At 37.5% G+C, this 27,568-nt stretch overlaps 1 protein-coding gene across 1 annotated transcript in view; it reads left to right on the top strand.

Annotated features, from left to right (window-relative positions):
* LOC127411210 (kinesin-like protein KIF26A) overlaps positions 1-27,568 on the top strand; it is a 178,008-nt gene that overhangs the window by 144,578 nt on the left and 5,862 nt on the right. The window contains exons 5-12 of the mRNA XM_051646604.1: positions 5,932-6,115; positions 10,561-10,770; positions 15,215-15,308; positions 17,364-17,626; positions 19,868-20,051; positions 22,165-22,321; positions 23,229-23,391; positions 23,604-26,913. Of these exons, the coding sequence (XP_051502564.1) occupies positions 5,932-6,115; positions 10,561-10,770; positions 15,215-15,308; positions 17,364-17,626; positions 19,868-20,051; positions 22,165-22,321; positions 23,229-23,391; positions 23,604-26,913 (4,565 nt within the window). The remainder of the gene's footprint in view (positions 1-5,931; positions 6,116-10,560; positions 10,771-15,214; positions 15,309-17,363; positions 17,627-19,867; positions 20,052-22,164; positions 22,322-23,228; positions 23,392-23,603; positions 26,914-27,568) is intronic.

The following is a 27,568-nucleotide window of genomic DNA, read 5'->3' as shown; positions in this document are numbered from 1 at the left end:
AAGAGAAGCTCTGAAGAGTCAGATAATGGAATGACTTCAAACTCCCATAGGCTGATTTTTTGAGTGGACATGATCTATGGACTGCAGACTTTGAGATGTTTATGCATTAAGAATGGGCTGTGACCACAGGAGAGGGGCTTACTTTTCACATCCGTACCTTTGCGATTACTTTTTAAAGAGTTTGTTTTTGTATCTTTCCTTCTTGACGGCAAAATGTGGATATGGACAAATGGACAGAAGCGTTTACTTGCGTCTCATCTGCCTTGATTTGGCTATAAATTGTGATTACATTAGATGATGGATTGGAAAGAAGTGTAAGTACTTTGAAGGCATTTAAAGGGCTTGCTTACTTTCTTAATATTACTGCAGATGTCAATTGCAACATACCCATCTTAACACTAAAAATTCTTGCTCTGTCCCCTGAGCTCACCTGCCAAATCTACAAAGGCAGCTGTCTTATTGTTTATACATACTTGGGATATGGATTGCTCCTTGACTGTGGAACTCGTCAAAGCATGTATGCTTAGTGGAGTGTGTGTGTGTTTGTGTTGCGGGGATGTATGTTTAGTGGAGTGTGTGTGTGTGATTGTGTTGCAGGGAGTTTAAGCAGGTGGATAAGTAACAGAAAGTGCAAGCACACATACTGTATATGTTCTTCATGGCTGCTGTTCATTCATGAACTGAGCCAGGTTGTTTGCGAGAGAGAGAGAGAGAGAGAGAGAGAGAGAGAGAATGAGAAAGAGGGGAAAGAGAGCATGTGTGCTTCAAGAAGCAATTCATTTGAGCAGTAGTGTACATGTGCATGCTGGGCATGTTTGAGCTGTTATTGTGGATTCGTGGAGTGCTTTTGTTACTGTACAAGCATTTAATCTCAAACCAGCTTATTGGTTACATTTATTTGGGTATTCCACCTAGATAATATAAATGTGGTTGTGTAGTTATTGAAGAAACATTCATGCTTTATTCATGCACTGCAAAATGTCCTGTTCTTTGCCAGTGTCTTTATCTTATTTCCAGTAAGATATATCTAAACATCCTAAAACAAAACAAAAACAAAAAAATCCTAAAAAGCAAAATGGCAAGAAATTAAAGCTTATTTTCAGAGAATTTGTTTTTGGATACAAGTGCATGTTGTCTTTTGCCACTAACAGATTTTATTTATTCACTGTTTTAAGCTCACTATTTTATGTATTCTTAAAAAAAAAACAAAAAAAAAACAGAATTTTTTGTCTCTTTTCCCCTCAATAAATTAATAATTTATAATTTTTAATAAATATTTAATACATTTATTTATGTATTATTTATTTTCAAACAACTGTCTTTGATGTGACTTTACACATTGATATTGAGTAATTTTAATGTTTTTTTCACTAGAAAAAAAGGTGTTTCTGCAGAATCTAAAAAAAAAATATATATTTATTTATTTATTTATTATTTTTTTCTCAATAAATTAATAGCTATATATATATATTATATATATATATATATATATATATATATATATATATATATATGTATATACACACACGCACATACACACACGCACACACAAACTCCAGTTCTGTCTGTCGCTTTATTTTATTTTTTCTCGTTCTCTCTGTCTCTCAAACACTGCTTTCTTAGTGCAGTGCTCGCACATTTCCTCGATCTCCTCCTTCTGTATGTGCACATACACATACACGCACACACATACACACACTTGAATCCTCTAGCGGGCTGTCAATTCCCTGGGGAGGGGCTTCTCCTGTATTCCTGCTGGATGGTATAATTATTTAATCAGCGAGCTGAGTGTTCTGTGATTGTGCTCTTGGGTTTGACGCTGGGTGCCATACAGACTGAGAGAGAGAGAGAGAGAGAGAGAGAGAGAGAGAGACAAGGCAAGGCACAGGGTTGAGAAAGATAGAGAAAAGAAGGGTGGGGTTTTCACTTCTAGAGGTATGGAATGATGCAGAGAGGAGTAGAGAAAGAAAGGGCGTACTGACAGACAAACCGGGACACACACATTGCATGACCAAAGGCAGTGGCGCAACTTGGATCTTGCAGGCCCCAGTGCAAAGGAACTGTCGGGCTCCCTCCTTGGGGGGCCTTGGTCGTTTATCATCACCCCTCGGGCCCGTTGTCATTTTTATGGTTTCTTTGTGTCGACCGTTGGGGGCCCCTTCTCACACCGGGCCCTAGGGCGGCTGCCCACCCTGCCCTCCCTCTAGTTACACCCCTGACCAAAGCGCTACTGGCAATGACATTGCTCACCATTGGAAAGAAAAGATAGACAGACATTTACGGTCAAATTACACTCAACAAATCTCAGCTCTGACTTTGTCTCTTCTTTGCTGAAACATTTGTGTGAGTTGGAGGCATCTTGGCTTAACCAGCAAGACTTCCTTGCTCAACTAGCATGGGTATGCAAATCCAGCAAGACCAGAACCAAACTACAATTAACCAGCATGAACCAGCCCTGACCAACAGGCATACAGGCAGTCTGGCATAAACTGGGCTTTTCAGCAGTGTTTCTTCCAGACTTTTCCACCTTGTAAATTTCATCAGATTTGATCTCATCACAAGAGATTACTAGCACAGAATTTCTCATAACACCTTAATTTAATTATTCCATATCCACAACTGTAAAAGCCAGATGTTGTGTTCTCAAATGAGGTCTCCAGCATCTGAATTGCTTCTCCTATAGACAGCAATGAGATTAAATGGAGAGCCAATGTGGAAGACTCCCACTGTTTTTTTTCCCCTGAGTAAAAAATAAATAAATAAATAAAACAAATAAAAGTAATCTTACATTCATCTTTATTAGAGTTTGTCAAAGAGATTTCGACTATATCACAAACTGTTCCAAAGATTCCAAAGTCTGCAATCAAAAGTCAGAAATTTCAATGTAAACTCTAAAGTTTCTTCCAAGACCACATTGTCTGTGCCATGCGATACACATACATTTTCTAACTCTACACTCATACTCTATGCCAACAGTTGTCTCATGTGATTTATCCTTAAGAATTCATGGGAAACATCTGAGATAAAGTTGATAGTTATTTGAAAGTCTCCAGAGCTATGAAAGAGCAACCTGTGAGCCAGGGCCGGAGTGGCAATCGGGAAGATCGGGAGAATTCCCGCTGGGCCGGTCAAAAATTGGGCCGGTTTGGTCCGCATGTTGATTGACAAACTTCATCATATGTCGCATAACAATTGCCAACAGTCCGTAACATCCGGTATTTAAAGGATCAGAATTGCATTCCGTATTATAGCGGACGCAGTCTGTATTTTATCATCTCACACCCAAACAAATGAGAGAGTAGCCTGTAAGAGACGAAACTGATGTGCTTCACTTGACAGTGCGGGAAGGATCACGGAAGATCCATCAAGAACAGATAGGCTACTAATAGCTGAATGGATGAACGTGCTTCAGGTAGCCTACAAGATCATCACAAGTTTAATACTAACTGCAGTCTCACAATCTCAATCAACTGAATGATAATAGCAAAATAATTTTTTGTCACAAAATAACAGAATACGTAAAGTAAATGAATACAGATGCAACAGCACGACACGGTACGAAAATAATGGGACTTTACAGCTCTTAAAAGATTAAACTCAACGAAACAAACTGCACAGAGTGCCTTCAATGTTGTATCATGACATAAAACCCTCTTAAAAAGACAGTAACCATTTTGCCTTTGTCCTGAACATTTACATTCCAAGTAAAAGAAAAGTACAAATGTGTTATTTTTAGTCTTTTACTTCACTCTTATCATTGTAAAATGGCATGTTTTTGAATGGTATGTAAAAATGATAAAAACAATCACTCAACCTTAATTGTTTCACTGGATCTGTTGCTATTTTAATTATCTAAAATACAAAGCACTGACCATTCAAAGTGTGAGCCTGTACATCTTGAAAGAGTTATAAACATTTACAGTTCTATAGTGTTATTATGTGCCTAGATAGTCTTTAAAATAAACTTAGTTTACCCAAAAATGAAATTTCTCTCATCATTTACTCACCCTCATGCCATCCCAGATGTGTATGACTTTCTGTCTTCTGCTGAACACAAATTAAGCTTTTTAGAAGAATTTCTCAGTTCTCATATGTTCAAGGAGAACATATATTGCATATTTTTGCTGTGATCTTGTTTTATTGTTATCATCTTCACCTCCAACCCCCTTTTGGGTGTGGGCTGACTTGGACATGACATCCCGAGCTGAATATGAATCCCACTCCGGCCCTGCTCTGAGCAATAGTAATAAAAATATAATTTTCTTCGGGGATCACATCATATGGTCACGTTACTTGGTTATCTGCAATTCTTTTTACAAATATGCTTTAAAATGTGTGCAATGCATGAAATAACACTGACAGACTTTGGCAATTATGCTACAGATAAGATGTGCTGTTATAATGTGTGCTCTCAGCAGTCAAGTATTGTTCCAAGTGTGATTTCTAGAGTACTTCTCTCTTAATCATTGCTGCATAAAATGTAATCATAATCAGTTACACTTAAAGACAGCTGCAGTCTGTCCTGCTTTTCTTTGTTAGTGTTACACTGTTAAACTTCAGTCCAAGAGAACAGCTTTAATGTACCTCTTAATGTGAGCTAAGCCCCCAAATGTCACTTGATAGCATTTTGGTTGTTCTCTCTCTCTCTCTCTCTCTCTCTCTCTCTCTCTCTCTCTCCTCTTTTTCCACTCCTGGCACTCATTCGTTCCTCTCACGCTGTTCCTTTCCTTATAGGTTAATTCAAAGTTCAGTCTGAGGTTATTGATATGGCTTGCTATGACAGTGGCTGTTACTTGGGTTAAGGTCTTGACACAGCCATTACCACCACTCCATCTGGCTGGAGTCCAGTAGCAACATCTCACGTGGATTTTCAGATTAATTTCAGGGCTGTAGCTGGGTCACTGTTCAGCTATATGTAGCTGGGTAACTGTTAAGACAGACTTAGCAAATGGCTAATGTGAGAGCTAACTACGGGGTCGATCCCATTAGCCACAGTTTCACATTTTTAGAGGACATTTTTCAAGGGTTTCTGAGCACAGAGCCTATTTAGATGTGAAATAGAGAGGGGAAGACTGCTTGTGGAGAAAAAGTGGAAGAGGGAGCCCTGTCTGTTTACTTTGGCAATGCAATAGGGGGCTCTTGACCTTTTCAGTTTTGATTTTACAGTGTTCAGTTTTAAATGTCAAGCTATACTATTAAATCAATCAGCCAAAAGTTCAGAAAGACTTTCGTGTGTACACCCCTCAGCCTGAATGAAAAGATTATTCACAAAATATGCAGCGTTCCTTCACTGAAATTGCTTTAAAGAAATAGAGTTTTGTCTTTTAATGGAACTGCCTTGAGTGACTGAATTTGGAAGGTTTTGGTTGACTGCTTTGTTAAATCTTTGTTTTTAATGGAAAAAAAAAAAGAAGAAAAAGACAGAGATTTAAGTAATAATTAAACAGTTTGTTTTGGCTAATGCACTTTAAAGAATACCGTACTGTATGAAATTCACCTCAGTTATAATTGGCTAAATTCTCCAGCTTAATTGGCCAACTGAATATGTGAAGTAACTGAAAAAAACAACATCAGTACCATAAGAATTTTTGAATTACTGTTTTTTTGCAGCTTATTTTCCATACATTATCTGCATGGACTGGGGAGGGAGCTTTGCATTACGAATGTTAGAGTTCATAGAACATTGAACTGTTTAATTTCAAAAGGCAATCCTGTTTTCCCATGTCCATTTGAAGCAAGTATAAGGAAGCCATATGAATATTGAACAATAGTTTATCTGTTTCTCTAAGTGAAAAAAAAAAAAAAAAAGATATGAAAAAATGATATGAAAAAATATGGAAACCAAAACAATTTTAGACACACTCAATATTGTGAGTATTTGAGAATTGTATGTGGTCCTAATTGGTGTTTGATTTTTGTCTGTTGTCTCAGGGCTGCTCAGAAGCTGAATCTGTCATCCAAAAGGAAGAAGCAGCAGCCACCACTTGTATACCCCCAGGAACCATCCATCTACCCTACTAACTTTAGTGCTGTTCTCCAGTTCTCCCCTCCACCTGCTCCACCATGTCTGCTCAGGGCGGGGTCAAAGGCCAAGGAGAACCCTGGCATGGGCAAGGTCAGACATACTTGTTTTCAAGTAAAAACTATTTAAACATCCTTAAAACAATATAAATTTACTTGAGAAGCAAAATTGAGTAAGATTGTGACTCTTCTGAGTTTAATCGAAGTCGATTTTTCTTATTGTATTTGCTATTTTTTTGTTCTTGTTTTAAGCAAAACCTTACTAAATGTAGATAGATAGAGATTTTTGCTCAAAACATGAAAAAACTACCTTTTTTTTTTTTTAAATCAAGTGTTAATGTCATATACAATTCTGCTTCTCAAGAAAATTATCTTGTTTTAAGGATTTTTTAAGGATCATTAATTTTTTTTTAAAAATAAAAATACACACACATATACACTACCGGTCAAAAGTTTTGAAACACTTACTCATTCTTTATTATAATTTTTTTTTCACATTTTAGAATAATAGTAAAGTCATCAAAACTATGGAATAACATAAATGGAACTATGGGAATTAAGTTGTGACTAAACAAAATCCAATATAAATCAAAACTGTGTTATATTTTAGCATCTTCAAAGTAGTCACCCTTTGCCTAGAATTTGTAGACATGTACTCTTGACATTTTCTCAACCAACTTCTTGAGGTATCACCCTGGGATGCTTTTTAAACAGTATTGAAGGAGTCCCCATCTATGTTGGGCACTTATTGGCTGCTTTTCTTTATTATTTGGTCCAAGTCATCAATTTCAAAAACTTTTATTTTTTATTTTTATTAAATTTTAGTTTCATAATGAAATAAATTAATATAGTGGCACAATTATATTTTTGTCTACAAAACTAATTTCAAACATTTAAGCATATGCCTTCAGATCAAAAGATTTTCAAGATCATGGGAAACATTTCAGTCAAGTGTTTCAAAACTTTTGACCAGTAGTGTATGTATTGTATGTATTTATCTTTTTTTTCATTCTTTTATTTACTTATATATATATATATATATATATATATATATATATATATATATATATATATATATATATATATATATATATCTTTTTTTTTTTTTTTTTTCGGCTGGTCTCATATTTAAAACACAACATATGCTGGTCTTTTCTTATGGGATATGTACAAAAATATCTGGAATAGGCACTGCAGTCATCCAATGAAGAAAATTTGCATTCATAACAGAATGCTATCCATTATGCAGCAGGAATGGAAAGCGACTGGTTATGTTGCTTTTGTTGAACAGATTGTGTGCTTGGGATCTCGGATTGGGATCCAAGCCAAGAGTGGCGAGTTGTTCGGGTTCCACACACCCCTCCTCACTGTCCAGAGGGTTTAGTCTTTAGCACCATATTACAGTATAAATATAGAGAGATAGAGAGGATTTGTTCCAGATTAGATGCCACCTGCTCGGAGAGATGATTTTTGAACATCATGCCAAAACCTCTAGTCCGCTGAAATGATTGATAAGTGCCCATTGAGGATGAACTCATTAAAACCCAACCCATTCACTAATGAGCTTCCACTTCCTACTAATGCATACATGCATCTGATGCTGTTGAATGGACTCCAGTTGTTGGCAGATTTTGTCGTAACTATAAAAAGCTACAGGCAGTAGAATAATGGCCCAGCCATCAGTGTAACTATTATGTTTTGCACAATGACAGCAGTAACATATCCAGAAGGCAGCCCAACATTGGGACAGGTGTTTTAATATTCTGTAGAGATCTTTTGCCTATAATAGCATTGGTCTAAAAGTGTGGAATGTGTTGCTTATAATTGGACCATAAGGCCCTTTCACTTGATTTGGGTGTCAGCGTTTCCCAAACATTTCTCTCTGTTTTGTTAAGTTAGCTCACAAGCTAACAGTTAACCTAGCTTTGGTTAGAATGAGGGAAGCTATATAACGACTGTTTTTAAAGCAGATTATCAGTTAAAAGTTCCTTTACTCAGGGTTTACAAGTATGCCACATTTTTGCATCCTGCTATCTTAGCATAGTGAAAACTGATAAGCCTGCTAGCTTAGCATACCACCCACCGATTACCATGCTAGCTTAACATGATGCTAACTGATTAGCCTGCTAGCCGAAAACCAGAAATGGTGTTTTAAATATTTAGAACTTGTACAACACATCTTCAAAGACATGTCTTGACTGTCAGAGGATAATCATCAATAGATATTTGATTGCAAATTAATAAATAGTAATAGTAAAAAAACAGTAGATAGTATGGAGGTCTAAGCTTCATATAATGCTTGTGTTGTTGAGAAGTGTGTTGAAGTCCTGACGCAGGTCATCTGAAAGGGACTTTAGTGTGTCACAGCAAGACAGCATGCCATATCATTTTGATAGGTTCTGCCAAGACACTACAGAGTTACTACAGCATAAAATGTCTTCATCTCAGAATCAGTGTACAGTATAATAAAAGACATATTTTCAGACATCAAGTTAATTGCTGTTTGGATTGGCTCAGAAACTTGAGGGTCTCCATTTCCAGCCTAGAGCACATGAGGTGTGAAAGCCAACAGCTCAAACCTTTGCTCTCGTATCAAATGGCCAACAAATGTAAAACCCAACAGTTTAATCCAAGCCCACATTTCTGTGGTGTCTGGGTGGCTGGCCCCTTTCCGAGGCCAGTCATATATGGAAGCCTATTTCCAGTGTCACAGCCAGCGTAATTCGTTCACCACGTGCACATGTCTATCAGCGTAATCGGCCCCTGCGATGCAGTGAGGGGGAGTTCACGCCAGGCCGACACTGTGGCGGAGGCATGCCTCTCGGCCCAGGGTGCCATGAAAAGATCAGCAGTGCAGATATTGTTTCTTATTGCTGGAGCCCAAGTGCTGTAATTATATCTCCACTACAAATCATCCGTGGAATACTGTGGCTTTGTGCAGGTCTGAATGAAAGATTGAGGGCATGAGCACTGTTCTCTTACAGTATGTTTGTTTTACTGTACTGTATTTGCTACAAATGGTGTTAGCGGTTCACCGTGACACAATCGTGACAATGTGCATTATTAATATAGGCAGTCTATTTGTTAATGGCTGGTTTTGTTAGTTTACTGTGTGTGGTCTGTGATAGTTATACGATAAAGGCTGCTATGAAGGAAAGTTCCCTTCCCATTTTCAGCTGTATTTGTCTTGTAATATGTTTGTTTTTAAACAAGTAACAGTCAATATTTCTGTGTTAAATCTGATATCCATCACTCTAGATGACCTATAATTATGTGTGAAAGTGTATGCCTGTTAAAAAGTATTTGTATCTTGTTTTTTTATTTTTATTTTTTTATTGCATTTAGGAAATGTTATATTTGCCGTCTAACTACTACGACACCGTTTTAGTGGCAAGTAAAAAAAAAAATTAAAAATCCAAGAATAAAGTTGTAATATTTTGAGAATAAAGTCAAAATTACGAGAATTAAGTCGTAGCATTATGACAATAAAATCTTAATATTTTGAGAATAATTCATAAGGAAAGGAACATAAAAGTGGTGTGGTGGACAACAGCAAAGTGGAGCATCTGGTTCTTTGGATACAGTAAACACCACTAACCAGGGAGATAACATTGGCTATGCACTTTGTTTTCAAGTTTGCCGATCTGAAATTGTAGGAAATTTGTGTGAGCTCTCTGTTCATGAATGAGGTGTGAATTAGTACAGGAGTTTTCAACCTGTGGGCACCTGCCAAAGGAGGCACGAGATGCTTACACAAGTGAAGCGAAAAATTATTGGAACTGCTGTTACTTATATGGGTCCATTTCAAGCCACTTTACGTGGTAACATCCCCTAAGTTATAGTATTGTTTTGAGAACAAAAAAAAGAAGACCAAGCATCACCCATGCTGTGCAGGACTGCGCAAATGTCTGTCTGGTTCTTTCTCCTGAATGAATTCAATTTCCTACATAACATCTGTAGATACACTAAAAATAACTTTGTGCCAATGCGCCAAAAGATCAAGGATTTCTTTATTGCTAAATCATAACCTAACGTATGACTTAACTAAATCCACCACATCCATTTCTTGCATTAATGAAGCTGCTGGCTTGGCATCAGTTCTATGGTTGTGATAATGACGTGCTGTTTAATATTGTGTTTCTCTAAATATTTCTACTTTATTCTTGGAATATACTACTTTATTCTCATAATGCTATGACATTATTCTCAACATGTTATGACTTTAACCTCATAATGCTATGACTTTATTCTAATAATTTCGACTTTATTCTCAAAATATTACAACTTTATTCTCTAAATCGTAGTTTTATTTTTATTTTATTTTATTTTATTTTTTTATTTTTTTTTTAATGTGGCATAATAGTTTATAGTAGTCGTAAACTATTATGTACTCATATAAAAAAAGCGTTTGATACAATGTACTATTGTGTTTATATGTTTTGTTCTCCTAAGTTAGTAGTTAAAGACACCTAAATTGGGACTGCTTTTGCCTGCACTTCATCGTAACTTTTCTTTTCATTCCACCATTTTCTACACCAGGTCAAAGTGATGATGCGGATTTGTCCATCTATGGGGGTTCTAGATTCATCTGAGTCCATGTCCTTCTTGAAGGTGGACACTCGTAAGAAACAGCTGACCCTCTACGATCCCTCCCTCAACACACAGCCCACCTCAGTGCACAGACGTGCAGCGCTTCCTGCCCCAAAGATGTTTGCATTCGACTCAGTTTTTTCCCAAGAAGCCTCTCAAGTAAGAGCCTCTGTGCAAATATAAGCCGTTTTCTTGGCTTGTTTTGAGTGAAGATTCCTGTTGTTGTGAGTTGAGGAAAAAACTTTCAAGGATGGGTTGGACTGGGCATTATAGCAAAAAATAAATAAATACAACTAAATCAATATCAATATTCAGTTATTTGCTCTGAACAACATGATCACATGGGAGGTCAGCATGTTGTTTCCGATACTTCCAGTACCCTAGGATCAGCCACGATATGCCGACTCATTAACAAGCTGCATCTTCTATTAGACATGTTTGCATAGACTTCAGTGTGTTTACCTTGCCCTGTGGCATGAACGGATGCACATCACATCAGCAGCATGGGATACCCTGGTTCAGATACTGCATTGAAACAAGGAAGTATTCATGCTTGCATAATCAGTGACGAGCGTACTTCGGAGATTGCATTTTTCAATCTCACATTACATTTTTGCTCCACTGATGGTTAGGTTTAGGTTTGGGATTTGGGTTGGAGGGTACAGTTTATAAAGTATGCATTCATCTTCACTGTATTACTGCCTATACAGCTAAAAACAACTCAAAACTTGCTTTTTGGCACCTCTCTGTGGAGAATACACCCGGAAAATGAAGCTTACACGAGCAGGAACCTTCATTATAGTAAAACAATTATTGCTAGGTTCAAAAGGTTAAGTGCAAGAAGTGAAATACTGTAAAATCTAATAAAAAAATGAATGCATGTTTTCCACACTGTTTTTCTCTCAATGAACAGAAAAAATATATTTAATTAGAATGAGCTTTATTGCCAAGTATGCTTACACATACAAGAAATTTGTCTTGGTAACGGAAGCTTCCAGTGCACAAAATATACAACAACAAGGCAGAGATAAAAATAAATAAATAAATAAAATATAGAATAAAAATAAAAATAAAAAGTGAAAGAAAATATAAGTATATATAGAAATACACAAAAAGATATATATATATATATTAGGGCTGTCAGTCGATTAAATTAATTACATATTACATTAATTACATTATTATATAATTAAATATATAATGATGAAATAATTATACATAGTTATCTTTAAATATTTAAAATTTTATATATATATATATATATATATATATATATATATATATATATATATATATATTCAGATAAATAAAATGCATTACATTCTTGTGGCAGAAGAGTTAAGCATTGATAAGACAACACAAAAAGTGGCTTTAGAATACAATGTATTGTTTATTACCATATTATTGAACATAAGCCAATCATTGGCATAGAGTTCACAGCAATCCATTGTGCAAGTGAATTTGTCAGTCAGTTCGAGATTTATTATGAGGGCTTGTTTAAGGAACCGTCAATGTACACCTGCGTCAGACAGATGCTTGTGTAGCATCTCGGGTGCGTTGCGTCATAAACATACCATTTTTAGGTCGCTGTGTCAAGTTAAATATAGTTTAATACTTAGAAGAACACATCTTGAGATCCCTTAGTTCGGATTTGCGCTCTATCAAGTGTTTTGAACACAAGAACGTAACGCATGTTCGTGTTGTGTTGTCAGCTGAAGGGTTGTTTTGTTCACTGTATAAACTGCACGTTGCCCATACAGCTGAAGTTTCGCTTACTGCCCACTGAAGTAAACAGGTGGTACTACAAGCTTGCATTTCTCAGGAATCTTTCTTATTATGGTCCTGGGACATTGTGATTAATTGTGTAAAAATTTTTTACAGTGTTATTTTTAATAAAATTAATCGCACTGAATTAACACGTTAAATCAACAGTCCTAATATATATGTATATATATATATATATATATATATATATATATATATATATATATATATATATACAGCTGTGCTCAAAGGTTGGCATACCTTGGCATAAATTGTGAAATTTTGGCATTGATTTTGAAAATATGACTGATATGTCTTTTATTTAAGGATAGTGATCATATGAAGCCATTTATTATCACATAGTTGTTTGGCTACTTTTTAAATCATAATGATAACAGAAATCACCCAAATGGCCCTGATCAAAAGTTTACATACCCTTGAACGTTTGGCCTTGTTACAGACACACAAGGTGACACATTTTTGCATGATAAGTCATATTTTCAAAATCAATGCCAAAATTTCACAATTTCTGCCAGGGTATGCAAACTTTTGAGCACAACTGTATATATCACACACACACACACACACACACACACACACACACACACACACACACACACACATATCCCAGCCCGAAGAGCGGGGCCATATAAAGTGCACACAAACATTCTTAGCAGGTCAAGGAGCTTAATGCTAAAATGTCTGTTTTGAGACAGCACCGTTCTTCATAGTATGAGCTCAACAGCTGTTTCTTTTAAGTATAGAAAATAGTTAGAATTCCAGAATCACATATCTAGCAGCTCATTCACAGTTCATTATCTGTGCTCCAAAGCTGAAATGGTATACATATTATGATAAGTGGCTATCAAATGGACAGACAAATAAAGAGGAGGAACTTTAGGAGAAACATCCTCGACCATGATTAAGTGCAAGCAATTTAGATGTAATTTAGAGACAAATATGGTTGTCATCTTAATGTATTTGTATAAAGAACCAAAAATAAAGCCAGCACCAATTAGCTCTCTGTGTACCTAAACTGCAATTTAAGGCATCATAGGTGCATTCCTAACTAGGGGTGTAACGGTTTATCGTGGCACGATACATCACGGTTCATAAATGTGATGATGCACATCATGGAGATGGGACAGTTTTTTCTTTTAGTGTCTGTTCTGTCCAATACGTGAGTTCGTGAGTGAACAGAACCAAATCGTGAGATCAGTGAATCATTACACCATAAATTCACCCAAGATAGCGGACGAATCAAAAATCAAGAGTTCATGACAAATTCGCCACTGATCATTTTTACATGCAAATGAGATTTGTGGCAAATTGTCCATTGTTGCCGAAGGTTTGCTGCAGGTTCACCAAAACCGATGAAGAGCTGCAAACTTCTGGCAGACATTTGCAGCAAAAAAAAAGCTCATTTGCATGTGAAAATAATGAGTGGCAAATTTGTGGCAAGTTTACGGCTAGTTTGCCGGAACTCTAGATTTAATTCAATACCAAAAAAGCATCAATAAAAATAGTTAAATCTAATTACAAATTGTATGTTTTACCCACTTTTTTTGTGCAATGCATCGTAATAATTAATGGATTGTTTTGTAGTTAGCTTAGCAACATGCTAATGTATAAATGTACTGAAATCAATTGTGATTTGACTTTCTCCACTTTGAGTAAGGAGTGTTATATGTGTATCGTGCATAGTTGTTGCTTATGAAGCGTTCCAAATCAGCCACTTCAGTTTTAGTTAGGATGCTGCCTTAGAAGCCAGCTGCCTATGTAGACAGTGTACTGCAAGGCAGTTCACTAAGTCTTGGAACAGAGCTGTAGATATTCTTTAGCTTCAGAATTTTCAAAAAGTCAAATGCAAAAGGGAATCTATAGATAACATTGTTTTGTTTTTGTTTTTTTTTGTTTGTTTTTTTTAAGCAAATTATCGATTAAAACTTTCTATATTCTTGGTTTTACGAGTATTCCACAGTCTTGTCTATAAATCAGGTCTAGCACAAGGTGTTCAGATCTCAGTACCAGTCCAGTGAACTTGTGTAACTGTAAATCCTCCAAATCTACCATGTGTGTGGTTTAGTGAGACCGCAGGGACATATTTCTTAGCAAAGCAGTGAGCTGTTGTTCTGTCTTTTGTAAGAATGTGTGTGTGTGTTATGATGTATGGGAGGAAATTGCTGCAGTCCCAAATTGTCTCCAGGGACCTGGGCTAGTGGAACAGATTGTAGCGATATGGCCACACTGTGCAGCCTGTGCAAAGCTCCCCATATCTGATGAATCTGTGATGAGGAGCTTTGTTGGTACTTTCTGTGGTTTTCTTGTACTAGTGGATTAATCAATGATCTCCCGATCAAAGCACCTATTAGGTAGTTTATACTCTGCCAAAGAAGGTTTTGTTACATTTCATAGATCAATTAGTTTAAAAAATAATAAAATTAAATTAAAAAATAACATCAGAATGCTGATTATTAAGACTGTACTGTGATATAGACTATTGATTAGACTTTGCATAATTGCTAAAGCTAATGCCCAAACTTAAAGGAATAGTTCACCCAAAAATGTAAATTCTGTCATTGTTTACTCACTCTAATGTCATTCAAAACCTGCGTAATGTTCTTTCTACAATCACGTTGTGGGATGATAAAAAAATAAATAAATGTTGTTATTCACTCTCAAATCAAATCATGACATTTGGTTGCAAGACACAATTAAACATATTTTGTTCACTTTACTCATGCAGTAGTTATATCAAAACTGACTTGCTAAATAATTATTTCACATGTTAATAACAGTAGATAACTGTTTAGTTTTAATCTAACCCCCCCCCCCACAGGCTGAAGTTTGCTCAGGGACAGTGGCTGAAGTTATTCAATCAGTGGTGAACGGAGCTGATGGATGCATATTCTGCTTCGGTCATGTCAAAGTTGGTAAGCTATCCTCAATACATGGCATGCCAATTAACACTCAAGTGTGTGTGTGTGTGTGTGTGTGTGTGTGTGTGTGTGTGTGTGTGTGTGTGTGTGTGTGTGTGAATGAGAGACCAGAGGCTAGAGTCTGTAATTAAAAGCTGGCTAATTGACCCTCACAGTAGACTGCATCAGAGGTCTGTGCAATTGCCAATTATGCTTGTAAAACATTGCATCGGTTTCTTCCTTCATTTTTTACTTGTGGTCTCAGCGCTTAAGCATTATTTATGGCTCTTTTAAAGAGAGCAGGGTAGACAGTACAGAACATTTTACATCTTTTTGTACTTAATGCTCAGCACAGTTAAACTGTAGTCTTGATCTTTAAAGATGACATTAATGGGATTGGCATTCACATTGCATTTAACCTCTGTTATGTGTTTCTAGTGAAATGGAATAATCAGCGGAAAATACTATTGGGTGGAACTTTATTGTATTAATAGTGATTGGATTAGATTGTGAAAATAATCAAGTTTCACACTTTCAAACTTTTCCTAGTTATATCAGCAAAAAAAATAAAAAATAAAAAATGAGGCAGGGGAAATCATATTTTTTTCCATTTTGCAACTTTTAATATAGGCAGATGCTATTTACACCCCAGTGCAAATGGTGGCAGATATTATTTGCACCCGAACCCTGGTGCAAATAATGGTGGATACTAATTGCACCCTGGTGCAAATAGTGTCAGATACTATTTGCACCCATATTTAAATACAACGTACAGTATGGGCATCACTGCAGTGTGTTTATTATGTTTGTTTGGAGTCCCACAGACACACTACATTAATCCTTACCCCTAAGCCTAACCTTAACCTTGGTTTTACTACTGTAACCTTGGTTTCACCATGGTATTTTTTGTAAATTTACAGTAACCACAAAATTAACCATGGTAACTATAATGCCACCATATTACTGTGATAACACCATGGTTAATTTCATTAAAACTATGGTTTCTTCCAAAAAAACATGGTTACTTCATTATTAGTAATACAATGATGTAATCTACACACAATCAATGCTGAGCCGCGGGAATGAGTGCGATCGACAGACGCAGCCTCCGGATAAAACTCTTCTCTGCACTCCCTGACATTCACCGTGACCAAATCACTGCGATGAAATCAACATTTATTTTAATTTTTATCTGTTATTTTAAGTAGTATTAACAGAAAAATTAAGAGTGGAAACAGGAAATCGGATGGGAAAAAGAGGGGGACAAAAGGCAGATACGAACCGTGGTCGCTAGGACAACAGCACACATTCACACACCGTCTTTACACCCTACGCCACTGCAGCAACACCCATTGTTCAGTTTGTTGTATATTTCCGTGGTTCCAACAGACTATTGGGGTGCAAATAGCTGCACTGTGTGGCAGATGCTTTTTACACCGAGGTGTAATTAGACATGCCGTTTAATATATTGGAAATGAGAGAAGACAGGAAATTGAGTGTATTTAATACTAACTAAATAGATAAATGTTTTAGTAAAATATAGATTTAAAAAATGCACAATAATACCAGTAACATTAATTAAGGAAATTAACACACTCTCAGAAACAAGGTACAGTTTTAGGTGCTTATTTTGAGTACACATTTGTACCCTTAAGGAGACGGAAAGGTACGTATATACAAATAGGTCCTGAGGGTATGATTATGTACCCAATAGGAGTATACATTTTAAGTAGAGGTACAAAAAAGTTTCCTTTGAGGGTACCACCCCAGTGGCAGCTTTTGTACCTTAAACAGTACCTTTTTTTCTGACAGCGTTGTGCTAATTTATTAACAATAATTAAGCATTTGCAATGGTACAGTAAAAAACTCATATCAAATCAGTTAGAAAAAGTTCTTAAAATAATATGAGATTTAAAACGCATTCCATTTTATCAGATCCATTTAAAGTACTGATAATGATTTGATATGATTATTTTCCAACACAGTTATCTCATCATGAAACACTTGTTCATTGAGTGCTCATCATTATCATCATCTTGCCAGAATCAACAGCTTTCTCTCACTCTCCAGGCAAGACATACACCATGATTGGCACAGACAGCTCCACCCAGAGCCTTGGCATTGCGCCCTGTGCCATCTCCTGGCTGTTCAAGCTCATCAACGAGCGTAAGGAGAAGACTGGCACACGTTTCTCTGTACGGGTGTCAGCCGTGGAAATCTACGGTAAAGACGAGAGTCTGCAGGACCTGCTGTCATATGTCCCCACAGGCAGTCTGCAGGAAGGCCAGTCTCCTGGTGTCTACCTGCGGGAAGACCCCATATGTGGTACACAGGTGAGTAAATTCACAACAAGATCTTATCGTGATGGTTCCAGACAAAGCACTTCTGATTATGATGGTTATATTTAATATAATAATCTACATAGTAAAAAGTGAAAATGTGCAGTTAAAATACTTTTGCCTATCCCAACTTAAAAGGTAAGCCTTTTGTAGGGTGATTACCCTCCAAAAAGTGTAAACACTGACTCTGTGGTGCTATCACAACATCGATGTTTGAGCATCTCGACCAACATTGGCCCAACCATTTATGTAAGTTTGGAGCAGGTTTTTTTCAGGGGAGTGTTTGGGGATCTTGCCTGAAAATAGACAGTACTGTTTGGTGGTGCAGAAATTATACACTTCACCTTTAAGAGCTTATTTCTACCTGATCGGAGTCTTAAAAAATATGAAATTGATACTAAATACCAATGTAGTCAGGTTGATTTAGTCATATTAAATACATTTTTTGACTTGAATAAAACCAGTTAATTTAGATTTTACTTATTTTATTTTTGACTTTGTAATTTGTGTTTTTATTATTATTATTATGGAGAAACTCCCACATCTCCCAAAGTGTCTGGAGCATGTGGTAGAAAAGCCTATGACATGTCTAGGCCAATTGGCAACAACAATAATTGTATAATTTTTATTCTGCCAGTTAATTAGTTTTCATAGGTTTTAAATACATCTCTCATTGCCCTTACCAGTGGTTATTACAGAATAGTTTTGGATTAGTGCCATCACCAAATTGATAGACAGATGTTTTATTGGCCCCACCAGGATCCATCTAGGGGAGCTGCTGCTCTTTTTCACCCTCCACTCCCCATCTTACCTTCCACTGGAAGGGGAATAATACCAGTTGGGGGTAGTTCATGTTTCGGGGTAGGGAGAGGGTAGTTAAAAGCGCTGCCAGGTGTTGGCATCAGATGTTGCCATATGAAGCTGCACATCAAAGGCTGCCTAGAGCCCTGTGAAGTTTAGATGTGGGGAGTGGGTCTACTCAATAACCATTTCTACTCCCAGTGTTCTCTCTTGTCTCTAATTCCAGAGTGGACCATAGGCCACAGGCAGTTAATGAACAATGCATGAAAGCTTTTGCTAGCTATTGTTCTTAAGGAACGTCACTCTGGATGGATGGCTGCTTTTTAAAATGTACCACCTATTAAGGTCAAATCAGCGTTAATCACACTGAAATCTTTCATAAATATCAAGAAAGAACATGCATGGAGCAATGACCCATTCTACATTGCAGGACTGACTCATGCAAAATTGTTTGTCTTCTTGAAGATGACAATACATATACTCCATATTGCATCCCTCTTGATCCACCAGGCTTTCTTTAAGAGCAGAGATGTTGCCCTCTGCCTCCTTTATCCACCATTCACTCTTTCCTTCAATAATCCTACTCTTTCCATGGGCATTTTTTTTTCTATGATTGACCCAGAGACTTTAATTGCCTAGAACAGTGTGAAGAGGCTCAGTTATCTTGATCTCCTTTTCTGTCAGCTCCAACCATACTTCTTTTTTCTTATCTTTATCAACCATAATAGAACACAACATTGCCCAAGCTAATAATACCACCGGAGTATGTACAAGAACAACAAAGGGCCTAAGACTGAACCTTGTGGCACACCACACTAAACCATTTGTAGGTTGTCTGATGTCTGTTCATTTATGCAGGACAAAGTGGTAGTACTAAACTTCTCATCCCCTGAAACCCTGTCTTTGATGTAATCTAATGATGTATTGGATGAGAAACGACACTTTACACTTTAAAACCATTAACTTAAAGACAATGATTATATTGTAAGTGTATAAACAATATATTTTAAGTTTATTGCAAAATTTTTAGATATATAAATATTTAAGTAGTTTGATTGTGTAGGGAGACCAACTCTATTAAAAATTATTGTCATTTGCATTTCTTAATGGGAGTAGACACAATTTGTTTCTATGGTAACAGCAACTTATCTGATTGTTGAATCACATTTCATTATTAAGGGCAGTGTAGTTTTTTAAGGGCATTTTTTAAAATATATTTTTTATATTGAACTGGACCTTTTACGGAAGCATACTTCATGGTTTAAAAACCTCAGAGCTCATGGTAACTTTTGAAAGGTTTATAAGTTTGTATCATTCAAAATCTATTTCTCTACGGAAAAAAAATATGGGATTTTTATATCCAAGAACCTGTGTTTTGCACTCTATCGATACCACTCATTTAAAAGCTCTTTCTCCACCCTCTCCATGTTCTAGCTCCAGAACCAGAGTGAGTTAAGGGCACCCACCGCAGAGCAGGCCGCCCTGTTTCTTGATGCAGCCATTGCAGCACGTAGCACCAGCCAGCCAGATGCAGATGAGGAAGACCGTCGCAATTCCCACATGCTGTTCACCTTGCATGTCTACCAATACCGCATGGAAAAGAGTGGCAAGGGTGGAAGTAAGTCTAATGTTTACACGGTGTTAGAAGAAACTACTGTGATGTTAGAGCCTCTGTGTGTAGTAAATCGATTATGCTCAGTCTAGTTTAATAACTTCTCCTCCTCCTCACATTCCCAGTGAAAGGAAAAATACATCTCCAGTTCATTGATGTAATAGCTTAGATATTACAGGCCGAATCAGAGTGTTACCAGAATCCCATCAATTTTCCTCTCACTCCATCATGGTAGGAGTGAAATCAATCATGCCTGCTTTGACCACTTCATTAAACCTTAATGGGAATTTTAACAGACAGTAATAATTAATGAGCAGCTAACAGCTTTAATCATAGTGTAGAGGTACCTGTCACTATGCCATCACATAGCTGATTTTCATAGGTAAATGCTGTGCTGGCCACAGCATCTAATAACAGTGGAATAACCATGGAGGTACCCTTAAATGGCTTCATCAAGCCTTCTGATTTTAAACGCTTGGTGACATTATTTTAGAAAAACAGCAAAAGAAAGAAAAAAATGCTGTAAAGGGAGAAAATAGTTTTTTCCTGCTTTTCACAAATGTAATGATATAGTGTAGTCTAGTTTCAAGGTCTGGCAATATTCTATACGATCATGTGCAACACACTTGTGTAGCCCACATGGTGTGAAATGATCGTCATTTCAGATTCACCCTTTGTCCTTCCGTGAAATAAAACAAACAGTAAATGAAGATAATAACCATCATTCACCACTTATGTGTTTTGGCATTTTGTCCACAAAATCTAGTAGTCATTTGACAGGAGCCATATTTTGTTAGGCATACACAACCAGTCAAATGTCTAGACATACTCCACCAGTCAATGTCTAATAAAAAAATAAAATAAAAATGATCTTTTACTGTATTTTAGCTTTTCATTGTAGACACATTTTACCAACATATACAGCTTTGCACATTCTAGGCATTCTCCCATCCAACTACATGAGGTGCCACCTTGGATGCTTTTGGAACAGTATTGGAGTTCCTATGTATGCTGGCCACTTGTTGGCTACTTTTCCTCCACTATATGGTCCAGCTAATCTAAAATAAATAAATTGTAAAGACATTCATATGTAGGTACAATTTATATTTGTCTGCAAAACTAATTTCAAGCATTTAACCATAAACCTTTAGATCAAGAGGTTTTTAAGATCCTTAAAAAACAAATTAAAGTCAAGTGTATCCAAACTGTTGACAGGTAATGTAGCTGCTACTGTGCTTACATATAACATTTTGTAATAAGTTTATGTTAAAGAGATATCTAGGTTATTTCCAAAGAGAAATAGTGACTAAACAGCACATCACAATGACAGAGTTCAGACTCACGTGTCTTATATCAAGGATAGTTTCAATATAGATGTTTAACTAGGCCAGACTGTTCCAGTTTTGAATCATAGCAGGCTACGTAACTAGCACATGAATAAATCCCACACAGTCTTGTCAGCTGCAAGTCTTCTCTGGGGCTGTTTATTAACATGTCTGTGTGTTTTCCACTCCTCACTCTACCCGACACTACCTCAGTGTGGGAGTGTCAGCACTGAGCTATAACCGCACTGGCAGCATCTCAAACTGTCACTGATATCAGTAATCGTTTGTGATTGTATTTGTATCTTCAATTGCATGGTTGGTTAGTTGAAAGTATCTTATTTAGTATAATTTACATTATTCACACAAGTTTGCTTTTTGGCAGCCATGAAACTTTGGAATTACACATTGTAATGTGAGTAGTTTCATTTTGAGAGGAGGTTTAAGAATGAATTATTTGTTTTTTTACTGCTATATTTTTTCACCTTTAAACTGTTGCTATCGTAAACACTATATTAACACAATAGTTATTACGTAGCATGGCTACCAGATTTAATTATATTAACAATTTTGTTATTATGTTTTTAAGCTCTCAATTTGGGAATTTTTAGATGAAAACATAATTAATGTAAATGTACTTGTTGCAAACATATTTATTTAATAGTACAAAAGTATGCATTGGTTGTGGTAATAAAATTGGTTGTGTTGAACACAGCTGAGGTGCAATCACAAAGTCACAATGTCAGAATGTTTGGACCTCAGGAATCACCTCTCTTTTTCTTAAATTTGCTCTTTAGTGTCTGGTGGTAGGAGCCGGTTGCATCTGTTTGATCTGGGAAGCTGTGAGAAGGTGCTGAGTAAAAGCAGAGACGGAGGAGGTCTGTGTCTTTCTCTTACTGCGTTGGGCAACGTCATACTGGCTTTGGCCAATGGAGCCAAACATGTTCCATATAGGTAAGAGAGACATTTTGTTCTGAAATGCATATGACTGGGACATCTGTAAAACATCTTAAAAACATCTTATAAGTAACTTAAGTATAAATAGTGTCTATATTTCTGCCATGTGAAGGCAAAACACAGTAATTACACATTTTGTAAAAATATAGTTATGACTGAAACCAGGTCTCTCGGACAACTGTGACAGATGGTTTTGGCACAAATAGCCTATACTCAGATTTAGAGAAAATGGAGTCAAAATTGCAGTAACTTCTAAATCCACATTAAAACCAAGTAACTTTTTTTTAATAAAGTTTTTTAATTTTTAAATTTCAGTTTTGATGTAGTTACTGTGATTTGCCTTTGTAAGGCAGAATCATAAATAGTCATATTGTAGGCTGTTTTATATAAGGAAATGTGAAGTGGAATCTTGCATAGAGAATAAAGGCTTTTTTAGTATGACAAATACGTCAGTATCACAGGTATGGTCATTAGCAGCATGTGCATGAGGTCAAATTGTATTTCCATAGAAGATGTAATTCAGAAGGAGTTAAGCACATAGTCAAAGCTTCCAGATACAAGCTCACGCCTGTGAACTTGTGTTGACAGGTTTATCTTTTGACTGATACACTGCTGTTTATCTGTATTCTTCTGGGCTCATAGATGAATCATGTAACTTGTTTTAAAAAAAAGCTCTAAAAGAAACTGACATCTAGTCTGGGTTACATATTCTTCATTTCCGCTCTAGAACCTATGCAATATAAGCATATTTTTATGACTAATATGGTTTACATCATTTGGATGGTTGTGTGGTTTAGAGAACATTTCACAGCTTGGCTCTCTCAGTACATGAGTAAACAGCTTACTTTCTGCTGACAATCTGTTACCCTGTGATTATGCTAATAATCAAAATGTATTTTTCCAGATATAGCAAGCTCACAATGTTACTGCGTGACTCTCTGGGGAACATCAACTGTAGGACAACAATGATTGCCCACATATCGGACTCCCCTGCCAATTATACAGAGTCTCTCACCACCATTCAGTTGGCCTCCCGAATCCATTGCATGAGGAAAAAGAAATCAAAGGTAATTTTATAGGACTACAATTCAGGGAGACTCTATGCAATAATAATTGCACAAATTTATTCTGCAGTATTTTTATAAAATGTTATGTTCATTTTAGTGTGATTACATGTAGATGTTTAATATGTTGGTGATTACACAAAATACAAGACGTAAAAGAATGAACTTTTTTTTTTTTTTTACAGTTGTTTGACTTAGTCTTTCTCTTTGTGTAGTATGCATCCAGTTCTTCTGGAGGAGAGAGTTCCTGTGATGAGGGAAGGATCCGTCGACCACCACACTTGCGGCCTTTTCATCCCCGGACTGTTGCCCTTGACCCAGATTTACCATCATTGCTCAGTGATCCAGACTATTCTTCAAGCAGCGAGCAATCATGTGACACTGTTATTTATGTTTGCCCTGGTGGCACTGCCATCTCTGATCGAGAACTCAGCGACAATGAGGGTCCCCCAGCCTTTGTTCCTATCATCCCTTCTCTTAACCGCAAGCACAGAGGAAAAGAAGGCCCAGTTGACCGAGATCACTTCAAATGCAACACCTTTGCTGAGCTTCAGGAGCGATTAGAATGTATCGATGGTAGTGAGAAACCTACAGCTTTTGTTGGAGAGTCTGGAGAAAATTCTACAAGCCATAAAATGGACTGTTGTGCAACCAAGTTGAAAGAAGGTTCCAGTTCTATTTCGGTTTCTCCATTTTTATCAACACAGGACAGCATATCAACAAAGTCCATTTCTGTTGTCAGTAAACTGCCCAGCAGTCCAAAACACAAGTCCAGATCAGAACATTCCAAGTGTCAAAGTGCCATCACATCAGACAAAGATCTCAAAGACATGTCTGAGAGTGTGTGTAGAACAAGTGCAGATGGTGAAAAGGTGCAAATGTCAGAAAATGGAGCCCTTTGCACCCCAGGAAAACAAAGTAAATCAACAGCATCCCCAAACTCAGAGCCTGTGGTTAGGGAAAAAACAAATTTCAATAAAAAACAGTTACCAAAGCCTTCTCCCCCTCCACCACAACAACGAGATTATGTCAGGATCAGTAGTGACACTGAAGAAAAGTCTGCCACAAGGATACCACCAATTGGGATGAGCCATCAAAAAAGAGGGGATTCAAATGAGAATTTGCCTGTCAGGGTACATCATCTTAACCCCAGGACTCCTGTTGAAGTAAGGTCCAATCTTAGTGAAAGATACATGGACAAGGACATCTTAAAGACAACTGTTACCCTCCAACAGCCAGTGGAGTTGAATGGTGAGGATGAGCTTGTGTTTACTCTTGTGGAAGAGTTGTCTATTGGCAGTATTGTAGACAATGGGAGGCCCTCAAGTATAGTTAGCTTCAATAGTGATTGCTCTTTACAGGCACTTGCCTCAGGATCACGACCAGTAAGCATCATTAGCAGTATAAATGATGAGTTTGATGCATATTCCTGCAGTGTTGGTTCCTCAGAGCCAAACATTAAAATGGTGGCACCACTGCAGGAGAAAACCTTTGCTTCACTGGGGAGCCGTGGGTCTTCTATCACCTCATGGCTCAGTGAAGTAAGTGTCTGTACACTTGAGAGTGAAGGTGCCCAATCAGCAGATGTTTTTCTCCCTCATGGGACTCATACTGGCCCAGACTGCAGTTTTTACTTTGAATCTCTAAGCCTGTTCCAAAGCAGGCCACAGAAGGAGTCTAAAAACTCTTTGAATGATAGTGGCTGTAGCTTCTCAGAGTTGGATAGTGACAGTGCTACATCAAGCAAACTCTCCCTTAGCAAGTGCCCATCCTTTCCAGAGGCCTCTAAAGTACCTGCCAATAGTTTACCAAAACTGGAAAAGGCAAATACCATTCATTTATCTGATCCCCAGTCCACACGAGACCCTCAAGTTGTCCAGCGCAATCTTTCCAGGAAATTAAAACCTACCTCATCCATAACCCAGAATAGCAGTATCAGTGGAAGCAGCACTAGTAGCAGTTGGAGACGTGAGCCACCTAGGCAAGACTGCATACCAGATAATTCATGGCATAGAATAGATAGCTCATTGGAGTCTTCAATAAACTCTAATTCAGGTTCTTCATCCAAACTGGTTAAAAATGGAATGAGCAGAATTCCTGCAAGAAAATCAGGAGCAAACAGTAACAGTGTACCTCAAATGCCCCCTAAAACAATGGGGTCAAACCCATCCCAAAGGATAGTAGATGGATCTGAAAAATCCAGCAACAACAGGAGAATAGAGCCCCCCAGCAAGATGCCACAGTTCAGACGAGGTGCAACCACACTTGGGACAGTTCCAGTCATCCATGCATCCATTGATGCCAAGGTTGTTCAAGATATGAGTTCATCAACAGGCAGTTTGAAGTTCTCCTCCTTGGGAAAAAGTGTAAAGACAAGTAAGCAGGAGGAGAGTATGTCAAAACCTGGTAATTTATCTCCACCTCCCCCTCCGGTTCGCAAATCCAGTTTGGATCAAAATAATCGAATCCTGTTTCCCTCAAGTGCCTTAAAGTCTGCTCATGATGCAGGGAAATCTATAGCACCAAGGGCTACAGGTTCAGAGGATGACACTGATTTTTGTTGTAGGGGTGACTCAAATAGTGCAATAGCATCTAACTTAAAGTCAGACCAGAGTTTGATAAACGTGACCCCCAATCTTAAGGCTAGAGGAGCTAGAAGAGATATAGGACAGCTGTATGGAAGCCAGATATCTCTTTACAGATGTGACAGTTTGTCATCTTTGGGGTCTAAACCTGCTCTTAGTCGAGAGAACAGTGGAGCTAGTCTCAACAGCAAGTCAAGTAAGTCTGTCAGCAGACCTGTTGCCACCTCTTTCCCAATTTCTACCTCTCCAACTTCTTGTATAAACCCAGTCACCACTGGAAAAAGTGGGCTTGTCAAAGGAAGCCTTACTGCAAGACCAGTACCTGTAAATGGAAACAAATCTCGTACATTGTCTGCAAGCAACTCCAAAGCCCTGAGCTCATCCACCAAGTCTCTTGCTGTTCCTGCAACAAGAAATGTCAACCTTCCACCTTCAGGAAAGAATGCATTACCTCGAGCAATGGTTGAAGGCAATGGTAGATCTACAAGAGGAACTATTATGGGTACCAAGCAAGCAATGCGGGCAGCAAACAGTCGCGTTAGTGAATTAGCAATGGCCAATCCTTCTGGAAAACACTCAAGGGTATCAGGTGATTCAGACAGTGGCAATGACAGTGGAGTCAACCTCAATGAAGACAAGCATACCCCCATCCCCATTCTCCCTTCCCCATATAGTAAGATCACAGCCCCCAGAAGACCTCAGCGCTACAGTAGTGGGCATGGAAGTGATAACAGTAGCATCCTAAGTGGGGAGTTACCTCCTGCCATGGGACGAACTGCACTCTTCTACCACAGTGGAGGAAGCAGTGGTTATGAGAGCATGATTCGTGACAGTGAAGCAACTGGCAGTGCCTCTTCAGCCCATGACTCCGTGAGTGAGAGTGGGATGTCCTCCTCTGGTCGCACAAGGAGCTCCAAGTCACCCAAGAAGAGATCAAATGGTAAGTAATAGGTTCTGTTTTTTTTTTTTTTGTTTTGTTTTTTTGATTTTGTATTGAGAATATTGCACTTGTACTTGAACAACTGTGACACTGAAAGTGTTTTAGAACGGTAAATACGGTATAATATTCAGAATGCTCTCAAAATTGTCCAACTGTATCTTTTATAATTTTGAGAGTGTATCTTAACATACAGTATTGTTATAAACAGGTGAAATGTGTCTGGAAGTATGTGTAAAAATCCCAGTCTCACAACCTTCCATGTGGTCAACTTGTTTATTCCTAAGCAATGCAGCAAGACTTCAGCATTGAAAAATAGCCTGTTATATATATTTTCCCATTATTTATTTATTTATGCTGATATACTGTATATATACACTCACTGAGCACTTTGTTAGGATCACTATACTAATACTGGATAGGGCCTCCCTTTGCTCTCAAAACACCCTCAATTCTTCATGGCATGGATTTCCCAGGTGTTGGAAGCATTTCTTTGAGATTCTGTTTCATACTGACATGTTTGCATCACGCAATTTCTGCAGATTTGTCAGCTGCACATTCATGCTGCGAATCTCCTGTTCTACCAAATCCCAAAGGTGTTCTATTGGTTTCAAATCCAGTGAATGGGAAGGCCACTGAAGAACAGTCAACTCATTGG

This window comes from Myxocyprinus asiaticus, chromosome 20, assembly GCF_019703515.2.
Source record: "Myxocyprinus asiaticus isolate MX2 ecotype Aquarium Trade chromosome 20, UBuf_Myxa_2, whole genome shotgun sequence".
Taxonomy (NCBI): domain Eukaryota; kingdom Metazoa; phylum Chordata; class Actinopteri; order Cypriniformes; family Catostomidae; genus Myxocyprinus; species Myxocyprinus asiaticus.
This window is presented reverse-complemented; position numbering and strand designations above follow the sequence as displayed.